Source organism: Delphinus delphis, chromosome 10 (assembly GCF_949987515.2).
Source record: "Delphinus delphis chromosome 10, mDelDel1.2, whole genome shotgun sequence".
Lineage (NCBI taxonomy): Eukaryota > Metazoa > Chordata > Mammalia > Artiodactyla > Delphinidae > Delphinus > Delphinus delphis.
Genome location: NC_082692.2, coordinates 3,955,401 through 3,974,702, shown reverse-complemented (window position 1 = coordinate 3,974,702; position 19,302 = coordinate 3,955,401). Strand labels below are relative to the sequence as shown.

Here is a 19,302-nt window from a genome sequence, read left to right as displayed (position 1 = left end):
AGTTTAACCAGCCTCACGTGCCCTCCTTGAAGTCTCCTGTTTAACTCAATGCGGCCTGGTCTCCCCGCATCCTTTGGAAGTGTGTGCAGGCCAAGCCCTCTTTGAGTCTTGTGTCCGAACAGACAAACACATGTGCACGTGCGGGCCTGCACTTGGGGAGCAAAGGCTGTGGAGGGCGCCCCCCATCTCACACCTGAGACTGCAAAGGGCGAGGCACGGCCACTGTGTTCTCATCTGTGTCGTTTCTTGGCAGACACAGGGCACGGCAGGAAGACCGCGGGCTTTGGTCTTACAGAGAGCGGGCCTTAAATCCTAGTCAATTTCCCGCTCATGGGAGGACCCTGGGCCTGGTCCTTGGCCTCATGTCCTTAACTCCTAGGTGGACGTGCTGTGGTTAAGTTTCAGAGTCTGTGTGAGGCTAAAATGAGATGCTTAAGAGTTTTACACACAATCTTCTTCCTCCTTGCTGAGCCGTCCACACTCGGTCCCTGGACGGAGGAGAGGGTCGTCACCTCCATCGCAGAGCGGAGGACGTTTAGCCTCAGGGATGCTAAGTGACTCACCATGGCAGAGCCAGGTTTGGGCCTGATCTAAGCTCAGCCTCAGGCTCGGTCCAGTGCTCCATGAGGCACCTGATCCGCCCGCCCCAGACCAGCCCCAGACTTGGGAATGGGCCAGACAAGGGGCCCGAGCCGGGCAGTCTCCTGCCTGTACAAGTGTCTGTAGCCCCTGCCTTCGAACAGGGCACCGGCTTTGGGTGTGTGTGTTGCTGTTGTTGGCTTTTGTAGACGCCCATCTAGGAGACCAGAGCCACTAGGATCTCGAGTAACTGGTCACCGAGGGCAAGAAGAACTTTCCTCCTGCTGCCCCACCTTCCCGGGAGCTGGGACGCAGCCTCCTGGGAGCACGCACTACCCTCGCAGGGTCTTAAATTGTTCAGTTCTGGACTTTCCTGTCACTCAGCAGCTGACCTTTCCAGCTGACTGTGGCCCTGAATCTGACCTGCCGTCCTGAAGCAGCAAGTGTAACTCTATTGACCACTTGAAGCGTCGGATGATAGAGGACTTTCCAACGGTTTTGGTACCGAACCCACGGCTGGCCCTGTGGGCCCATGTCACATGCCCCAGCACCTGTGGAGAGGGTCCCGGGGCTGGGCAGTGGTGCTGCCACTGTCCCGGTGGTGATGTCCGCAGCGCGGCGGTGGCCCCTCCGCCTTGCGGTGTCCAGAGTGAATCCCCACCCTGATTATCGTAGGCCAAGCACCCGGGCAAGTGCAGGGGGCGTAGCTGGGGGCAACGTGAAGAGCACAGGCTTGGACGTCAGAGAGGCCTCCTCCAGCCCTGGCTTTGTGGCACCTCCCCGAGCACGTTGATCTCACTCCTGGAGGGTGAAGGGAAGAACGGGACCACCGGGGTCGTGAGGATGGAAGGAGGGCATGCTGGGCCCAGTCCACCTTTTCCTGGCTCATCTATCGCACGTGGAACAGCGGCCCAGACTCAGGTGGCTGAGCACATGCAGTGCGCTGTGCCCGGGACACCCAGGGGGCGGGGCTCGGCCACTGTCAACCCCACCATCGCCGTTACGTGTCCTCCCTCTACTGTGCCCTGCGGATGCGTACGGAGGGCCTGCCTGGCAGCCGCCGAGCACCGTCCAAGCGATGACGGTCGTCACGGAGACCGGACAGCTGACGTGGGGACAGAGGACCCCATGTGGCCGCTGAGACATGGGGTAGGGAGAGCCACTGTTCGGGGGTCATCCCTTCCCTAGCCGGTTCCCGATGTCCGTCGCCAGAGCAGATGTCACCGGCAGCTTCTTAGGTTCCGGGTTCTACACCTGACCAGCCTCTGCAGCAGGCAGATTCCTGTCCCGGCTTCACGGAGGACGGGAGGGCGCCTCCCGGCGGGTGACACTGGTGTTGGCCACCACGCTCTATTTACACAGACTCGTCTGTCACCGAGCTGCAGAGTGCTGTTCATCTCAGCATTATCTTGCCTATTTTTTTCTTCTTTTCTTCTTTTTTCTTCTCACCATTATCTTGCCTATTTTTTTCTTCTTCACTCTTTATTCTTTATTCTCTTTATTCTCCTGCGGGAGTCCCATGAGAAAAGTGAAGAGCTGGATGTCCCCTCAGCCCCCTGGTGGGCGGGCCCACCTGTGGCACGAGCGCCAACACCCAGAGCGGAGGCGGGGCTCGCATGAGCCCGCGCGGCTGGGGGCTCGCAGAACACGGGTCCCGGGAGCAGGGGGGAGGCGCAGACCTGGCAACGCACCCGAGTCCGTCTAGCTACAGGGTCTTCGTTGGGAGGCAGCAGGCTCGGGTGCGCTCCTGGTTAGGGCCCGAGACTCCTCCGGCCTCACAGGAAAATTTAGGGGAAGGCTGACTATATCTCATGGAGTGTCGAGAGGAACGTTCAGCAAAGCCCTCTGCGAGCCCCCCCCCCGCCCCCCAATGTCAGCACTGCCCCCAGGCCCTAGCACAGCGCTCGGCATCTGACAGATGCGCGCTCAGGGCGTGGGCCGAGGGGCCGTGCCACGTCTTCTGGGTGTTACGCCAGGATTTCCGCGAATGCCTAAGGGGTCTTGGGGATAAAAGGGGTCTCTGGAAATGCAGCCCCGGGCTGGATCAGGAACGGTCTGCTAGCAAATGCTCCTGGAGAAGAGATTCCCAATCACGCTCTGCATTAGACCCCTCCTCTCCGGGAACAGCGCCTGTGGCCCCAGGACCCTGGACAGCAGCTTGGCGAGGCTGGGATGCGGCTCTCATTCCCTTGAAAATCCAAGGGACACGTCCGCCTGGGTAAGAGGGTGAAATGACATTGCAGCCGCTCCTTCCTGTTGGAGCAGCTGCCCACCCTCACACCGCGGGCTGCTAATGGCCGCGCTCATCAAATATTTATCCCAGCGCTCAGACGGGCCTCCATCAGCCTCCAGCATCACACCGGGGACGGAATCTGATTATGAAAACTGGCCAGGAGGGAAGCAGGCAGACCACAAAGCGCTCGCGATGGCAAAAGGGGAACATCAAAGCCCCGTATTCCTCCATAAAGGTCGTCTCCGGAAGCAGAGGCCTTCCATTAGGAAACAAACTCTCCGGGGCTTCAAGGACCTGGCCCTGCAGTGCCGGGTGCCACCCAGCCCCGGGGCGCGCTCTCTCCTCTGGGGGTGGGGGGTGGGGGCGGAGGCAGCTTTGTCCACACCCTGGGGCCAGAGCCCCGGCTCCAAGCCCCACTTTGTGAAAAGGAAGTAAAACCCTGCTCGCTCAGAGATGTGACTCCCTCCACCTCTGAGGGATCCCTGGCATTTCATCCGCGCGCTGTCTGCAGCCTGCCCTTTGCAGAACAGAAGAAGGAGGGAGAAAGGAACGGGAGCCGACTGAGAAAAGCTTCTACGGTCTGGAGTGTGTCCCTCTGTGTGGCTCCGCTCATTACACGGGGGCAAGAGCCTGTCAGGTAGGAAATCACGTCTGCTGTTTACACTTTAACAGAACCCGGGGACCAATTAACTGCGCCGAGCGCCAACGGGCAAAGCATTTCTAAAAGGAAGAGAAGGTAACTCTCGTATTATTGCTCCTTCCCCCCACTTTTCCCAAATAAAAGACACATGCTATGTCAACAGCTTCTCAAGAGCAATCCTTTATCTTCTGAAAGTCCTGAAACTGACCCATTTATCACAAGATGACGGATGCCTCCGCCCACAAACAGTATCTTTTTCTCTTTGGTTCAGCAAACCCGGGGCCCTGGGAGGGCCGCGGCCGGGGAGGTGGCGACATCAAAACCTGCCCTCGACGCCCAGCAGCCGCACGGCCGCCTCCTGCACGGCCTGGTGGACGCGCCCGACCTCTCTCTGCGACATCGTGCGCTCCATGTGGCGGTAGGTGATGCGGTAGCAGTGGCTGGTCCTGTGTGTCCTGGAGAACGGGAGAGAAAGGCAGGTGAGTGGGGGGCAGGCATGGCTCCTGCAGAAGCAGTGGTGAAAGCTGAGGAGGACACAGGGCCACCGATGGGGCGCTACAGAGGCGCACCCCTGCTGACGGCCGGCGTGTCCCTTACAGAGGAGCCGGTGACAGGAACGCTGACCGCTGGGTCCCCTTGGACTGAGTGCATCCGTTGGGAGGGAAGCTTCTTGCAAATCGATTTCCTGGGCCGGCCCTGATTCAGCAGCTGGGCGGGGGCCCTGGGCTCCGAGGCGGACCCTGACAAGCAGAGCGGTTAGGGACCAAGCGCGCCCCCTGCAGGCCGTGGGGAGCATAGGACAATCGTGCCATCTCTGTGCCGGGCAGACAGTCCCTCTAACCCTGGTTCTACCAGGCGGCTGCCGGCCTGGCTGCCATGGGACAGCTGGGTGATTCTGGAACATGGGGTCCCGACAGCACTAAGGCTTCTACTGCGTGGCAGCTGCTGAGACACACGGGTACACAGCAGCTCATCAGGAAGCCCCCGGGGCCCTGGCCAGCCGGCCTGGTCCTCCCCTCTCCGGGCACTTCTGTTTCTCTCCTTCAAGCCACCAAATTCCTCCTTTCCAGCCCCCTTCCTGGGAGAGCCAGCCCTGCCTGCCTCGCTGCAGGTGGAGAAGCTGGAGCAGACGAGTGGGTCCCAGGCAGAGCCCCAGGGACATCAACACACGCGCCACGTGCCCGCTGCCCAGCGGGAGGCCGCCCGGGGCCTGCAGGAGAGCTAGAGCCTTGAACAGGGGCCTCTGGTGGGGTCGGGCGCTCCGTATGCCCTGGGAGGCCCGCCGTTCCCCACAGGTGCCACAGGGCCCGCGTCCGTGCTTCTCGGGGACTCGGGACACTTCGTGGACTTGCTCTCGGTGGGGCTCCCTGCTCCCTCTCCGCCCATCTTGCCGCCAGGCCCCTCGCTGAGCAGGGTGTCCCAGCCTCCCTGATCTGCTCTCTTTCCTCCTCCGCCCGGGGCTGGTCACCTTCCCCTGCTCGCCGCCTCCAGGAAGGGGGAGGACTGTGCCTCACAGGCCTATTCGCGTTTCAGTCCCCTTGTGGATCCAGGTAAGAGAAGAAGGTACCTCTGAGTGGCGGGGGGAGGAAGCCGGTCCTTAGGGGGCTCCTCGGGACCCCTGGTTCCACACCGCCGGCCCTGTCGCCCCACCCGACACCCCACCGCCTGCCCGAGACAAGGGAGAAAACAAACGTCCGCCCTGCCCTCCTTGCTTTTCCAGCTCCGGCCAGTGGCTCTACTCAGTGGCCGCGCCTGGGATGGGCCCTGGGTGCTGCCCTGAGGTCCCCCGATGAAGGGGGCAGCGCTTCCACCTCTTCCCGCCCCAAGGCCATGCGATGGGGAAATGTCTTTTCAACAAGCGGTGCTGGGACGCCTCTGTGTCCTCATGCAGGACAGAACGAAGTTGGCCCTTTCCTTACAGCAGACAAAATTAACTCAAAATAGGTCACACACTTAAACGTAAGACCTAAAACTATAACAGTCTTAGAAAAAAACACGAGAGTCCATCTTCATGACCCTGGGCCAGGCAAAGCTTCCTTAGGTATGACACCAAAAGCACAGGTGACAAAAGAAAAAATGGATGAGTTGGGCTTCATCAAAATTAGAAACTTTTGTGCTTCAAAGGACACCATTAAGAAAATGAAAAGGTAACTTACAGAATGGGAGAAAATATTTGCCAATCCTATACTGACAGGGGACTCGTATCTAGAATATATAAAGAACTCCTACAACTCAACAATAAAAAGACATAATCTGATCAAAAATGCACAAAGGATCTGAATAGAATTCTCCCAAGAAGACATGCAAACAGCTGGAAGTGCATGAAAAGGTGCTCAACGTCATTAGCCAGCAGGGAAAATGCAAATCGAAACCGCAGTGAGATGCCACTTTGCACTAGCTAAGACGGCTACAATCAAAAAGACAGAAAATAGCGAGTGTTGGAGAAGATATGGAGAAATAAGAACCCTCACGCGTGGCTGGCGGGGATGTAAAATGGTGCAGCCGCTGGGAAAGAGCCGGAGGAGCCTCTGAAAGTTAAACACGGCAGTTCTTCAGACCCTGACGCACAGTCACCCTGTGATCCAGCGGTCCCTCCAGTAGGCATACGCTCAAGAGAAATGAGAGCGTCTGTCCACACAGACTTGTGCATGAATGCGCAAGCAGCATTCTTCTCGACAGCCAAACAGTGGAAATAATCCCAACGTCCTTCAAATGATGACTGGATAAACAATCTACCACTACACGGAATATTATTCAGCCATAAGAAGAAATGAAGTTCTAATGCTACAACCCAGATGGACTTTGAAAACATCACACTCAGTGAAAGATGCCAGACGCAGAAGACCACGTATTATATGATTCCACTATATGAAACGTCCAGAGTAGGCAATTCCATACAGACAGGAAGCAGATCATAACCGCCCTGGGCTGAGGGGTTGGTGGAAAGTGGAGTGACTATTAACGAGGATGGGGTTTCTCTTGAAGGTAGTGAGCATGTCTGGAATGGGATAGTGGTGAATGTTAGAAAGCCACTGAGATGAATATTTTAAATGGATGTATGACACGTGACTTACATCTCAGTAAAGCTGTTCTATTAAAAAAAGAAAAGAGACTTGCCCTGCCGGGCGCTGGGCAGGCCTGCGCCTCTGCATCTCCCCAGCGAGTCCCCTAGACGCTGGTCTCCATCGCATGCGCTGTGCGCCCCTGCGGGACGGCACCTGGCCGTGTTACTCCACTTTGCTCCTCTGGTGCCCAGGGCGATGTCTGGCATAGGGCAGGTGCTGCATAAAAGCTGCTGAACGAATGCTTATGCAACCACCGAACCCCGGGGTGGGAGGCTGCGTTCAGGCCTAGAGGAGGCTGGTCGCACTGCCCTGCCAGCGTTCCACGGCCCCGTCCCGCGTTCAGCCACGGCCTTCTCCTTCCCTCTCCCACCCCTGCCTCCAACAGTGAGGGAGGCGGACGCCGTCAGCTAGGAGGCAGCGAGGGTAGCCGCAAACACCGGGGCGCCCCAAGCCCTCCGCCGACGTGAGCCTCAGCCGCCTCCGCGGGCCGGTGCGGCGGCCACAGGGCAGGCCTCGGAGCCAGCGCCTGGCCCACGCCCAGCGGTGCCGTGTCCTCCCCCGGTGACCCCGGCTGGTTCCCGCACTGGGCCTCAGGATGGAAGGTGGATAACAGTCGTGTCGACCGCGGAGAATGGCTCCAAGCAGAACCAGCAGACAGAGCACACAAGTGTGTGGCACAGAACCGAAGGAGCTCGGTGAGCGGGGCCTCTTCCTGCGCTTTTTAAGTGAGGTGAGCAGGGAGCCCCGTGGGCACAGCAGTGAGCTGGCAGCACGGGCCGCTGTGGCTCCTGGTGGCAAAGCCTTTGGTTGAACCCAGGCCCCCAGAGACACCAGGCCACGGCACCCGACGCAGAGGCTGTGTGCGCCGCAAGACGCTTCCCCAGCAGGCCTTGCGCTGGGGCTGGAGGGCCGAGGCCTGCCCTGCCGGGGCCCTTTAGGGACAGTGTGCCCTGCAGGGGTGGAGCCCAGCTGTGCCCCGCTGCACTGGCCTCTCGGGGCAGCCGGGAGACCCACCTTCCCGCCCCCATGCACAGCGAGGGCCCTTCTCCCATCCCGACATCACCAGGCAGCATCCCGGGTTTCCAAGGGATAGAGGGTTCTAGGGGAGGAGAAATTAGTTGAGCAAGAAAAAGGGCGGAGGGACTGTGGGCTGTTTGATGACGATGCAAACATTTACTAGAACAAGTGCGGCGACAGATCTGGCGACCCAGCAAGGGTGGGAGGATGGTTTCCTGCAGGGGAGGCCGCTGTCCCACCGGCCTGGGCAGGGGCCCGTCCTCCCCGCCCCCCTCCCCAACTCACAGGGGCCTAGAACTGGCTCCTCATTTCCAGGCTACGACACACATCCTGACTCTGAGTTTCTCCTCCGTTGAAAGAGTAACAGCACTGACCCCATCGACTTTTCCCAACTGCCTCGGAGACAAGGTGACAGGGCTCGGACGCCATCAAGCGCCGCACGGGCGTGAGATGAAAGAATCCTCACAACGCTGTTTTTCTATTTTTTCGGTGGTTCACTCAGGTCTCTGTCTCTCAGCTGAAGAGCTGGTAATACGGCCTCTACAAGTTGAGATTTCCAACCAAAGACGAGTGGGAAAAAAATGTATCTCCTCGCTTCTAAGTGCTTCCAAGAAGGCCCCTATAAGGATTCTTGGGATTCCAACAGCTTTTACAAAACACTGTGATGAGTTGGGAGCAAATGAATCATAAACATATGGATTAATTTTAAAAATTGAGAGAAACAGTATTTGGCAGAATATTTGGCCATAATTCAGTAGACTCAACTGAAAATCAACCAGGTTTGCCTTTTCCTAACATCACTGGAGAGGGAGGGAGGGAGGCGGGGAGAGAGAGAGAGAGAGAGAGAGAGAGAGAGATTGAGAGAGGGAGAGAGGGAGGGAGGGAGAGGGAGAGAGGGAGGGAGGGAGAGGGAGAGAGGGAGGGAGGGAGAGGGAGAGAGGGAGGGAGGGAGAGAGAGAGAGAGGGAGGGAGAGGGAGAGAGAGGAGTGCCTTTTGTCTGTTTGCTAGAAACTTCTTTTGGAGCTTTCAGATGGTGGATTACTTGGTCCTTCTTTCGCTGGCGGGGAAACCGAAAGCCACGGACCTGGCCCCGGGTCTGAGCGGAGGACCGAGTCTCTCACCCCTGAGGAGTGGTCGATCCGTGAAGACCACGGAGCTGGAGGGTCTCACAGCTCAGCGTGGCACAGGTGAGAAGGTGGATTCCCCAGAGGGAGGGATGCCCGGAGGGCCAGCCCCCACTGTCTGGATTAGGGCCTTTCTGATTCTTTTACATCCTCCCAATGCAGCCTCTTTTAGCCCAAAAGCCTCTCAATCTTTCATCTGTCATGGCCCCCGCTGGCTCAGAAACAGCACCAGCAGCAGACGTTTATTTACGCAGCGCCTCGTACATACCAGGCACTGGTATGTAAGCCCTTTACATCCACGAACCCATGTAAGCATCACACCCACACTGGGTAGACAGCATCACTGTCCTGACACACAAATGAGGAAACAGAGAGAGAGAGAGAGAGAGAGAGAAGAGACAAGCAGAGAGAGAGAGAGAGAGAGAGAGAGAGAGAGCAGAAGTCACTGGGCCGCGTCCACACCGCGAGTAAGTGGTGGGGCTGGATCTGAAACCAGCAGCCCAGCGGGAACGTACAATACGTGGCCACTGTGGAGAACAGTCCGGTGGCTCCCACGAAGGTAAACACAATGACCACGTGACCCAGCACTCCCGCTCCCGGGTGTACCCCCCACCCCAAAGAACACAGAGCGAACAAACCAGTGGTGACCAGAGGGGAGGGGCAGAATAGGCGAGGGGGATTAAGAGGTACATGCTACTAGGCGTAAAATACACAAGTGCTAAGGATGTAATGTACAGTACAGGGAACATAGTCAGTATTTTTGTAATAACTTTGTATGGAGTATGACCTACAAAAAATACTGAATTACTATGCTGTACACCTGAAACTAATATCACATTGTAAGTCGATGATAAGTCAGTGAAAAGGAAGTACTGCTAAGCTCACTGCCGCTCTGCAGGTAACAGCGTGCCAGTGATGGACTCTGTGCAGGGACTGGGGCCACCGGGCTTCCCTGGACAGAAGGGACAGTGGGGCAGGGGGCCGGCGAGGGCTGGACCGCCTCCATCATCCCACCATCAAGTTGACGCCGGCAACCACACAGGCTCCGACCGCGAGGTCAAGTCCTTCCCTGGAGGCCGCCAACACCTGCTCCCGAGACAGGGGAAGTGTCTGCTTTTCCGTCGGTGACGAGAGCAGCCCCTTCACGTTCTCGGTGGCGCGCTGGGCACCTCCCAGAATGGGTCGCTGCGCCCACAGACCCTGCTGACGCGACCTACCTACAGGGGCTGCTCCACAGCGGGGACGGTGCTGTGCTGGGGCAGGTGCCATTTTCGGGGGACTAGGCGGTGGGAGCACCGACTCGCTCCTGCTCGTGTGATGGCCACCCTGCCGCACCCTTTGCCCGGTTGGGAGGCTCCGGTGAGGGGAACAGTGTGATGGGAAAGGGGTCAGGGAGGGGGCTGGTTGCCAGGGAAATGGGGTGTGAGGGGTGGAGAAGAACCCAGACTTGCAGCAGGGGTCCGACTTCCACTCCGTCCCCGGCCTCTGCTGTCTGTGCGACCGAGCCCTTGGCGCCCCCCTTGTGACGTGAGGATGACACGTGCCTCCCGGGGCTGGTGCAGACACGGCAGCAGAGGCTGACGAGACCCCGGCGGCCCGGGGTGGGCGCTCAGGGCCCGCTGCTGTGTCCCCCACCTCCTTTACCTGCAGGGCTGATGGGGAGAGGAAGGATGCCGGGGGGAGGGCAGGGGGCACGCTGGGGAGCCTGACTGGGAAAGTGGGGGGAGGCTGGGAGTCAGGGAGAGAGGTGAATTACCGCCCAGCATCGGGCACGATCTAAACAAGTGCTCTAGAAACTAAGAAAATCACTTCCCCCCCTTTACCTTCCCCGTATTAAAAAAAGGAAGCCAAAGGGAAGAGGAAAATGTGAAATCGTGATCATAAGACCTCAGGTCCGATGACGGTGTGCCCGTCTCCTCATGAACTGCCCTGGGGTTTTCGAGGACAGAGGCCGCGTCGTTTTAATGCAGGAAAGGCCCCAGCCACGGCCGTGTGACGGCCACCTGACCTCACCAGGGACAGGGCTGGACCGAGCGACCGCCCGCCCCCCCCCCCCCCCAGCTCTGCATCCCAGGAGTCAGTGCAGAGGACAGAGGGGATTCTGGAGGGGCCGAGCGGTTGCAGGGCCCGCGCGGACGAAAGGGAAGGGGTGCCCGTCGGAGGGATTTCGGGGCGGGCGGCGCAGGGACGCCACAGGCGCCATGGGGGTCTCTGGGTGACGGCCAGGCCGGCTTTCCAGGGAAGAGGCCCCGCAGGAGGTGGGTCTCCGGTTGGCACAGACCCTCTGGACTGAACTGGCCTCCCATGCACTGCCTTCTCCCGCCCCTGCGCCATCACGCACGCTCCGCCCCCGAGCCGTCTACTTCCCACGCTCAGACGCTCGGCCCTAGGCCTGGCGCCCCCGAGGGCCGCTCGGAGCCGAGCCTCCGAGTCCGTGGTGTGGACGTCACCGCCTCTCACTGCCTCTGTGGCTGCAGTCTCTTCCCACAGGGATTTCTGTTCCTTGGCGTCAGTCACCAGAAACCAAACCAGATGGTTCCCCCCACGGTTAGCGCCGTGGGAGAGACAGCTCCAAGCCAGGCCCCGAAGGAGGGAAAGCGGGGCCGGGCTAGAGGAACCCGCTTCCGGAGCTGCCCCCCGCTCCCGGGCCGCCCGCACACTGGCAGCTGAAGAGGTCCCAGGAGACACGCGCTTTGCAGGCAAGACGCGCCTTTTCACGTCAAACACTTGGCAGGTCCTCAGGGGCGCCTCACGTCCCCCAACACCCCTTTCACTCCCATCAACCCCCGCAAAGTTCCCGGTTCTTCCGAGGCAGGGTCTCAGGCCAGGCAGCCAGGAGGAAGGAGGTCGTGCCCTTGCCTCCCCGGGGGCGGGCCTGTGTTCTTGGTCCCCACGTGCACGTCCATATGAAAAGAACTGCGCTGGGGACGTTTTCTAATAGACGCTCCCGCGGGGAGGCTCGGGGTGCAGCCCAGCCAGCCCTACTGCTTCCCAGCTCTCGGACCTTGGGCCAGCTCTTAATCGCTGGTCCAGGTTCTTGTTCTAAGATCCAGATCGTGTACTCACAGGGTTTTTGATGGACTGAATGAAAACAGTATATGTAAAGCGTTTGGCACCGTTCAGGCTACAGTTAACAATTGGTCTTATTATTTATGTGGCTGAAGAGTCTAGACACTCAGTGGGGGCCACACAGAAAGGCCCGAATGACCTCGGACAAGGTGTCTGAGCTCCACCTTCCTCATCTGTACAGATGGATCCTAACAGGATACATGCAACAGCCCGAAGGAACCCTGAAGACATTACAGTCAGTGAAATAAGGAGACACAGAAGGCCAAACAGTAAACAACTCCTTTTCCATGAGGTCCCTGGAGTCGTCAAATTCATAGAGACAGAAAGGAGAGTGGTGGTCGCCAGGGTCTGAGGGACGGGGACAGAGAGTTAGCGTTTAAGGGGGACAGAGTTTCAGCTGAGGAAGATGAGAAAGTTCTGGAGGTGGATGGAGGTGACGGCTGCCTAACAGTGTGAATGTCCTTAACGCCACTGAACTGTATACTTAGGAATGGTGAGAAGAGTAAATTTTATGTTACGTATACTTTATCACAATAAACTTTCATTTTGGAGGAGGAGAGTTCGCCCGAACAACCTAGTTGACTATTACTAGAAGAGGAAGCTGGGAACTCGAATTTGTACTAAAGATAAACAAACAGAAAGCAACAATGGAAAACCCCAGCAGACCACTGCTTGGCCGGTGGCAGGACCATCGCCAGAGGACAACGTGTTTGGTTTCCACCTGCCCAGACGGCTCCTCTTCTTGATTTCATGAACTTAGCAGCCAGGCTGCCCTGCGTTTTACACACATGGTTTCTAGGACCGCTGCTTATCTGCTCTAACAGCATTTACCGTATTTGAAAAGTGCTTTTCAACTCTCCATTGTCTTCCAAGCCATCCTCCTACATTTCTAACAAGCCTGAAGTAACGTCTCATGTTGCAGATTTCCAAAGCTCTGTGCTTGTCCTCTGTGTGGGGAATTTGGAAGAGGTTTTCCTTTTCTCCCTGGCTGCGTCCGCACAGCCCAAGTCAGCAGAGCTAACTTTAACTCCGTGCTGGTGCACCGCAGCTTCCCGAACGCACTGGCACCTCAGGGGATGAGCCAGGTCACAAAACACAAGATGTTTGGCAGGTGAAGTGCTACCTTTTCATCTCAATCAATTGATCCACAATGATTTATTCTGTGTGGAGGCAGACACTGAGGAGGTACAGAACAGGGATAGGCATTGCTTGATCAATACATAAATATTCATGGGGTGGCCGTTCTGGGTACAACAGAGCAGCAGAGTGAGGGGGAAGAGGTATTGCAAAATAAGACAAAGAAGGATGAGGCTAGATTACCATCTGCTTGGGGGTTGAGACATGGATGCATGAAATGACAGCTAGCAGGACAATGCTGTTAGTGCTACGTGTTAAATGGAGGGCACAGATTGTAAACGACCTAGGGGTTAGAAAAGACTGGCAGGGAGATGAGATTAGATCTCGATCTTGAGGACGAGTAGGATTTCAGCAGGTGAAGGGCAAAGAGCGTAATCTAGGTGGCGAATGACACGTGGTACTGGTAGGGATGTTCATTACATGTTTCCTCTTCTGTTTCAACAAAGGATGCTGAGGGTATGTTCCAGGTATAAGTGGTCCAATGGAGAGCCATCCAGAGGACGCATGATCTGCGGGGAGAGGGCCTTATCATCCTGGCTAAGAAGGCTCAACTGAAAATCCATCCTTCAGCAATCAACCCAAACCACCGGGTCCCGGATGAGGTCTGTACGGAGTCCTGTGAAAGGCTGGTAGGACCTTTGCTCTGGGCAGTTTTGCTGTTCCTAGAGGTGGGCCCTGAGATCTCACAGCCCCAAACAACAGAGGGTTCCCGAGATATAAGGGTATGTACGATGTCACCCGTCTGGTATGAAGAACCACCCAACCAAGGAGTACGCTACAGAGCTCTCCTCAACCCCATCACTCATGAGTAGGGTTAGCCAGGAGTGTGCTATGTCGTATAGCTTTTATTTCTTCAGTGAGTCTTGGAGAAAGTGGGCTAATTACTTTGAGAGACTCAGTGTCTAGTTAATTATGAAGGAAGCACACATTAGTAGAGAGAAATTTATATATATTTCCAATGATTTATGGTTACTTTGCAAATGCTTTTGAGAAGGGACTCCCGGGGCTAACTAATAGCGTCATCTCTCGACAGATACTGAGTGAGAGGTTACGGGAGAGAGGGACTAAACTGGGACTCGGCTGGGAGGACGAGCTTCCTCTAGCCATGATACTCTAGGCTGGAATACAGCAGGGAGAGCTTGATTATACACCATTCATCCAAGCAGCATGCTTTACGGAATCACAGAATCCAGGATCAGGAACTGCGGAGATTTTCTGGTTCAAGCTTGAGTTCCCTCTGCAGAGCCTGATGCTGGACCACTTCCGGGGCAGCCCACCCGGGACTCACAGAGCAGGCTGAGTGGGAGCTCCCCTCACAGTGAGCTGGCAAGGGCTCCGGCCTGTCCTCGCTGGTCCTGGATTCACCCCAGTCCTTCTCCCCCGGGACAGCCCTGCCCACCCCTCAACTTACTATCAGCAGCAAAACAGCATGACGGCCCCGCCAGGACCACTGGTGGTCAGAGTCAGAAGGGATCTCGGGGGCAGCACACGTAATGTTTAATATCACTGCCTGGGAGGCTAGACATCTGTCTGTCCATCTACTCCATTCATTCATTCATTCAACAAATGAAATGAACATGCACTATATGGCATGTATTCTGCTGGGTACTGAGGACCCAATGATGGAATAAAACAAAACAAAGCAAAACAAACAAAACAGACCTGACCTCATGAAGCTCACAGTGTAGCGTAAGAGACAGGTGTTAAAGAATTACCAAGCAATGAGAATTGCAACTACACTAAGGTGTTTGAAGAAGAGGAACATGGAGCCATGGGGCCACAAAAAAGGGCCACTGACTTCGATGGTGGGTCAGAGAAGGTTCCTGTGCAAGTACCATGAGCTGACCTCACAGGGGGAGGGACTTACTGGGTGAAAGGAGGTTGGGGGAAGCGGTTCCGCCCCCGGCAGGATTCTGGGTAGAGGGAATGGCATGTGTCTGTGAACTGGGTTCAAATCGCAAGTCCTCCTCTTCTGGGCCATACGATCTTGGTCAGATCGTTGCCTTCGCTAGGTGTCGGCTAGAAGACGGTTTTTTTTTTTTTAGACGTTTTTGAGGCGGACCATGTTTTTTTAATTTTTAAAAATTTATTTTATTTATTTATTTTTTGGCTGCGTTGGGTCTGCGTTGCTGCATGCGGGCTTTCTCTAGTTGCGGCGAGCGGGGGCTACTCTTCGTCACGGTGCGTGGGCTTCTCATTGCGGTGGCTTCTCTTGGTTTGGAGCACGGGCTCTAGGCGCGTGGGCTTCAGTAGTTGTAGCACACGGGCTCAGTAGTTGTGGTTTGCGGGCTCTAGAGAGTAAGCTCAGTAGTTGTGGCACACGGACTTAGTTGCTCTGCGGCATGTGGGATCTTCCCGGACCAGGGCTCGAACCTGTGTCCCCTGCATTGGCAGGCAGATTCTCAACCACTGCGCCACCAGGGAGGCCCCTTGATGTGGACCATTTTTAAAGTCTTTATTGAATCTGTTACAATATTGCTTCTGTTTTATGTTTTGGTGTTTTGGCTGAGAGGCACGTGGGATCTTAGCTCCCCAACCAGGGATCAAACCCGCACCCCCTGCACGGGAAGGCAAAGTCTCAACCACTGGACCACCGAGGAAGTCCCTAGAAGACGGTTCGGCTTGTCATGTCATGAAGCCTTTGAGCTCAACCCAGGGTCATCACAAGAGCACCGTCACCAGAGGGCCTCAAGGTTTAGGACTTTTTTGTTTTAAAACCCAGAACCCCAGGCTCTCTGCCACGTGACACCTTTCCAATCTGTCCCCTCTAAATCACACAGCATCTACAGCACAGCTCAAAGCACAGCCGCTCTAGCTGATGTGGGCATGAGGAACCCGCCCACTCGGCCTGGCCGCCTGCCCACGGCAGCCCCTCCCCCAGCAGCTTATCAGCATCCCGAAGGCTCCAAGGAGGGTGATTTAAAACCAAGCCCCCCCAAAAAACAAACAAAAAAATAAATATAAAATAAAAACCACCCCATATTCTATGATAGAAGGCAGCAAAGCTCGGACAGGCAATGGTTTGCACGAATTCATCTCAAAACTTAACAAATCCAAGTGAAATTTGCTTAAAATAGGACTGGAGCTCATTTGGGGACCACATTCTTCTAAGTAAAGAGAAATCCTTGATCCCATGGAGCATAAACACAGCAAGTGCGGCACAGAGCAGACAGGCTGCGGAGGTCGGGAACCCGGGTTCTTCCCCTAGAGTTTGTCACCGTAGGACGAGTGGCTTAACAGAAGCCCTTTAACAGCTCTGAGCCTCAGCTTCTCCACCTTACAGAGGGGATTACAACTTCCTCGCAGTGTTATCAAGAGTTAGCAGGTTCTGAAGGCACTTTGTAATTACAGATGAGCCTTTAAATTTATCATGATAAAAGAGAGATTTCATTTTTGCAAATGGCCAGATATTTAGTGCTAAAATTGAGGAGGAAAAGTGATCTAATTGCATCATATTCCAGACGCGCCAGAAGCAGCACAGCCATAAAATAAGATGCATGTTTTCCGACGTGGCTTATTGTTGGTCCCATGAAAATGCCTGCAGAAAGAAAAAGGGGGTCCAAACAGCTTTTGAGACGAAACAGCATCACATGGCCTTCAGCACACAGCATCTGGAGGGGGGTGTGCTATTTGAACTCAGAAGCTGCTGGAACGTTACGGTCACACCCCAGTCACCCCATGTTCCTAACGGATTCATTTTCACATCTGGAGAAGGACGTGACTATCCCAGACTCCTATTCCCCTGAGGAGCTAACACGATGAACCACACTGATGGAAACTTGTTCTAGAACCTTGTACGACTTATGTATGGAAACAACTTTTTTTTTTTTTTTTTTTTTGCGGTACGCGGGCCTCTCACTGTTGTGGCCTCTCCCGTTGCGGAGCACAGGCTCCGGACGCGCAGGCTCAGCGGCCATGGCTCACGGGCCCAGCCGCTCCGTGGCATGTGGGATCTTCCCGGACCGGGGCACGAACCCGTGTCCCCTGCATCAGCAGGCGGACTCGCAACCACTGCGCCACCAGGGAAGCCTGGAAACAACTTTTAAATTCCAAATATTGACAAGATTAAAGAAAGCTCTGGGCCTTGCCCTCACACAGTCTTCGCAAAGTTGAAGCTACTTTGTCAATAGTAATAGTAGCAGCAAGAAGAAAACTGACAATTATAAAGCTATGAGGCTTCCAGAACCTCGTGCCCGTGTGATCTCACTGGCTGTGACCACAGGGCAATCCCGAGAGGTGGACACTCTCACCTCTGTTTGCAGAGCAGGGACAGGCCCAGAAAGATGGCGTGAGTGGGTGAGGGCCGAGGCTGGAACCTCGCTCCCTTCCTTTGCGTTAAACTCTCCTCACCTTTTCTCCCAGACATACTCTGCCGGCCTACTGATGTCCACTGCAGTCACCGCTGACTGCTGTTCAACAAGGATACCACGGTAACTGATGAATTTCAGGCTGCTTTTCAAAACGTGACTAGGACTTTATCCCCAAAAGGGAAAAATTAATGCGTTAGTAAATATTACTTGGCAGAGAAAGTGTAGGAAGTATAAAGAAAGAAAGGGCAAAAGAAGAAAAAAATACTTTAAAGGGAAGAAGGATCTATTATGTATAAAGTGTTAGGCACTTTAATGTTTCATTTCATCTTTGCCATTAATAGAAAACATGGATGAAAAAAGCCAGAATGAGGGACAATGTTAGCTTGATGAAGGCAAAGTCAGACCTGGAAAACACAGAACACAGATGTGCAGGTGGTGGGCTGAATGAGTAAAGACATAAATCTGGTTTAGAATTTGCAGCCACAGTGAAAGAAGCCTGATCAATTCCAAGGTTCTCACTGCCCGAGCGGAGAAAAGATCATAGCTGTTCAGGGAAGGAAACCCACCCCAAGGTGATATTCTAAGATAAACGTTTAGGTGGGGCTTCATACAGGGAGCTTTAGGTGAGCAATGACTATGATTTCGGGGTCACTTAGTACGCCTGGATGCAACCTCTCATTTAATTCTCATTACAGTCCCCTCGTATTGGGAATTATTCCCCCTATTTTGCAGGCGAGAAAACTACAGCTCAGAGAGGTTAAAAGCATCTTCCCAGGTCACTCAAGTAGAAGGTAACAGAGGTGGCATTCCAACTTAGGTGTCCAGTTGTCTCCAAAGCTATGATTTTAGTCCCAGGCTGGGGATGCTGTCTAACTTAGTGGCCAGTGTCTCAACTATATTGCTATTTCAAAGCAGTCGTGGGTTTCATAAGGCTAGTCCCTTGATGAAACTTGAGGGAGTAGCTCTAAAATGTACTTCCACGAAAAACCAATTTTGTTTGGGGCCATGGAGGTTGATAGGTTCAAGTGCACAGCGTCTTTGATGGTCTGGCTATCTTTGTTACTTGGTTAAATCTATTGACCTCTCCAGGTCTCAGTAAAACCAAAGGAATGCTATCTGCTCCTAACTAGTCCTTCAGTTAGGAAAAACTGAAGTCATGTGAGCAAAGCATTGTCAGCAACTTGGGAGAAAGTACTAATAAAGTAAAAGCCCAAGTCAATAAACCACTTCAAAATATTATTGAGTTGAGGTTGTCCATTTTCAAACTCAATGGAAAAAAAAAGTGTTCTTTTTTTGGTATTTTCTTACTTCAAAAAAAGAAAAAAAAAGACATCGAACTTACATTTCTGGTGTACTGGAGAAAAACATAATCAATTTTCTGAAGTTGAATTCTGTCCATTTTAAATGCTTAGGAAAGATTCAGTAAGACTGCCCATGAGTTAATTTCAAAGGCAAAGTATCAACAAGACACTTCAATTGTGGGCTTGAGGGCCAATGTGACACCGTCATGCCTTGAAGAAGCTACTTGTGTGGTGGTCCAGCATCTTTTGGCTCCCTTACTTCACGCTGAGTTTTTTTTACTGGGCAAAGGAATGAGGGAAGAGTTGGGCACAGAGTGTGCTTTGGACAGATTGCTAGAACAGGTGATCAAAGAGTAAGTCTGTCTCTTCCTCTACCACAATCTGTTCCATGTATGACAATTAGAATAAGATAGCAGTGAGCCAGGAAGACTCCAGAATGATGGCAGAATATGATAAACTAAAGATCCTACTGCTACATACTCTTAGATGTGCCGAATAACATATCGGAACATTGGCTTTTAAAAGTGGATAGCTGAGTAGATTATGAAAGCAAGGGGAAATCACCAGGTGCAAAAAATAAAGAAAAAAAAGACCTGCAACAGTAAGTGCCTAGAACTTCAGCCGCCTAGAGTAGGAAGCAGTATCGGTTATTGTAACATAGAATTTAGATTTTAATGTCCACCTGAGAACAGAATATGAAGGCTTTGGTCCACATGAAGCAAGAAGTGGGACCTGAGATTCCCACACAAAACTGGAACTCTGAAGGGCTGCATCCTTGATGTGACAGTAGACTAAGAAATGCCTCAGATCTGCAAGCTGAGAAATCA

At 54.4% G+C, this 19,302-nt stretch overlaps 1 protein-coding gene across 1 annotated transcript in view; it reads right to left on the bottom strand.

Moving 5' to 3' along the window:
- Positions 1 to 3,616: 3,616 nt before the first annotated feature.
- FARS2 (phenylalanyl-tRNA synthetase 2, mitochondrial) overlaps positions 3,617 to 19,302 on the bottom strand; it is a 382,893-nt gene continuing 367,207 nt past the window's right edge. The window contains exon 8 of the mRNA XM_060021600.1: positions 3,617 to 3,907. Coding sequence (XP_059877583.1) covers positions 3,769 to 3,907 — 139 coding nt within the window. The 3' untranslated portion in view covers positions 3,617 to 3,768. The remainder of the gene's footprint in view (positions 3,908 to 19,302) is intronic.